This window comes from Mus caroli, chromosome 7 (genome assembly GCF_900094665.2).
Source record: "Mus caroli chromosome 7, CAROLI_EIJ_v1.1, whole genome shotgun sequence".
Taxonomy (NCBI): Eukaryota; Metazoa; Chordata; class Mammalia; order Rodentia; family Muridae; genus Mus; species Mus caroli.
In genome coordinates this window covers 14,911,767-14,913,500 of record NC_034576.1, presented here as the reverse complement: position 1 = coordinate 14,913,500, position 1,734 = coordinate 14,911,767, and the positions used below count along the sequence as shown (strand labels likewise).

General features: G+C 46.9%; 1 protein-coding gene across 1 annotated transcript in view; it reads right to left on the bottom strand.

Annotated features, from left to right (window-relative positions):
• The window catches only part of LOC110297382 (homeobox protein ceh-8-like), a 14,526-nt gene continuing 12,792 nt past the window's right edge, over window positions 1–1,734 (bottom strand). Inside the window, exons 2-3 of the mRNA XM_021166133.1 lie at window positions 1,227–1,375; window positions 1–353 (exon numbers count right to left, since the gene is read on the bottom strand). Of these exons, the coding sequence (XP_021021792.1) occupies window positions 165–353; window positions 1,227–1,375 (338 nt within the window). The 3' untranslated portion in view covers window positions 1–164. The remainder of the gene's footprint in view (window positions 354–1,226; window positions 1,376–1,734) is intronic.

The window sequence follows — 1,734 nt, the reverse complement described above, 5'->3', positions numbered from 1 at the left end:
ATGTCATCTGTCCTGGCACCCAGGTATTCAAACATTGACCCTGAGGGTTCTGAGAGGCATCCACCATTTGATGAGTTTGGTGCAGCCAGGCCTCTGATAGGGGGTGGGGAATTGGGGAAACAGTTTTTGTGGTACATGTTGGAGTGGCCCATGGGGAAGGAGGATCAGCAACTGTGCTTACAGCTGGTCGAGGACTCAGGGGGATTGATGGGAATGAGCCTGTACTTCCAGCTTGGTGGCCTGCAGCAGAGGGCTTTGTGGGAAGGAGAAGAGGTATCATCCCGGGCAGACTGCTGCAGCCTGGCCAAGGGGGGCCGCATCTCCTCCTCCAAGGATCTCTGGATGAACCAAGCCTGCAGGGAAGAACACATGTAAATATATCTAAGGAAGGACCATGTGCTTCCTAGCCTTTGAGGTGATGCTAGGGGCTAGCTCCCCAAAGCTGCCCCCAAAATGTTCTCTAGCCTTTTCCATGAGAGACCCAAAAGGAGGCCCCTAAGGAATACTGAGAGGCCTCGAGGGTAGGGCCTACCATCCAGAGATGCAGCCTGCTAGAGTGCCTAGCATGTATATGGTTTTCAACCTTCATGATGCTTGAGCCTTTAATAAACTTCTTTGTGTTGTTGTCTGCCCAATCCCCAAACCAATAAATTGTTTTTGCCTTGTTGGAGTGGGTAGAGGTTGGTAGGGTGACTCACACCTTTAATCCCAGCACTGGGAGTCAAAGGCAGGCCTTCTTTTAGTTTGAGGCCAGCCTGGTCTATGGAATGTTTTTAAGAAAAGAGCAACCCTGTCCAGTGAAACTTATTTTCACTGCTACTTCATAACTGTAATTTTGCTACTATTATGAATTGCTATGATGTGAATGTCTCTGTATTCTGTTGGTCTGGTCTGACCTCTGGGCAAGATTTGTTCATCCCAGAATCAATGAGTTGGATATCCACAGCTTGAGAATTGCTGCCTTAGGCTGGACCCACTTTTCTCATAGGAGGCAGTCTGTCTGTGTTTTCTTTCCAGAAGGCACCAATGTGACCTCCAACCACAAAATAACTCTTGTTTCTATTTCCTAACTGTCTTTTAGTTACTGTTATGAATCCTAATGTAAGTATCTGAAATGCAGAATATCTACAGGGTAATCTCTGAGAATGGTTTTTTTGACCCCAATGGGTTCTCAGTGTGGAGAACACTGACTTAGAGGCATATAAGGTTGGAGATGGCAATCTGACCTCAACTTGTTCCTCTTTCAGTTTCAGTCTGGTGGCCATGATCTTTCGAGCCTGGAGGTCTGGGTATGGTTCCATCTTGAAGTATGCTTCCAGCTCTGAAAGCTGCTCCCAACTGAACTTCTGGTCAAGGGGACCCAGGGTATAGGAGGCTAAAACAGAGAGGGAGAAATGGGTCAGGAAGTCTCTATCATGAGAGTGGAGAGTCAGCCCTCACTGTCAAGCCTGATGGTGTGAAATGTGATCTTGAGGGACTCATGGTAGGAGCTAACCTATTGAACAAAGAGGTCCTGAGACCTCTACAGCCTTGCCTGCATGTACCCCTGGTACATTTTTAGCCACTGTCAGGAGATGAGTCTTTCTCACAACCCCAATCTCTGATTTTCCTCTTGGGTAGTCTATGCATCAATAAGATACCTGTGACCCACTTTAATTCCCCACTTTCCAGTTCCATCCAGTTAAACCTTTCTGGGGCTAAAGACCCGAATCTTTGAAAAAAAAAAAAAAAAAA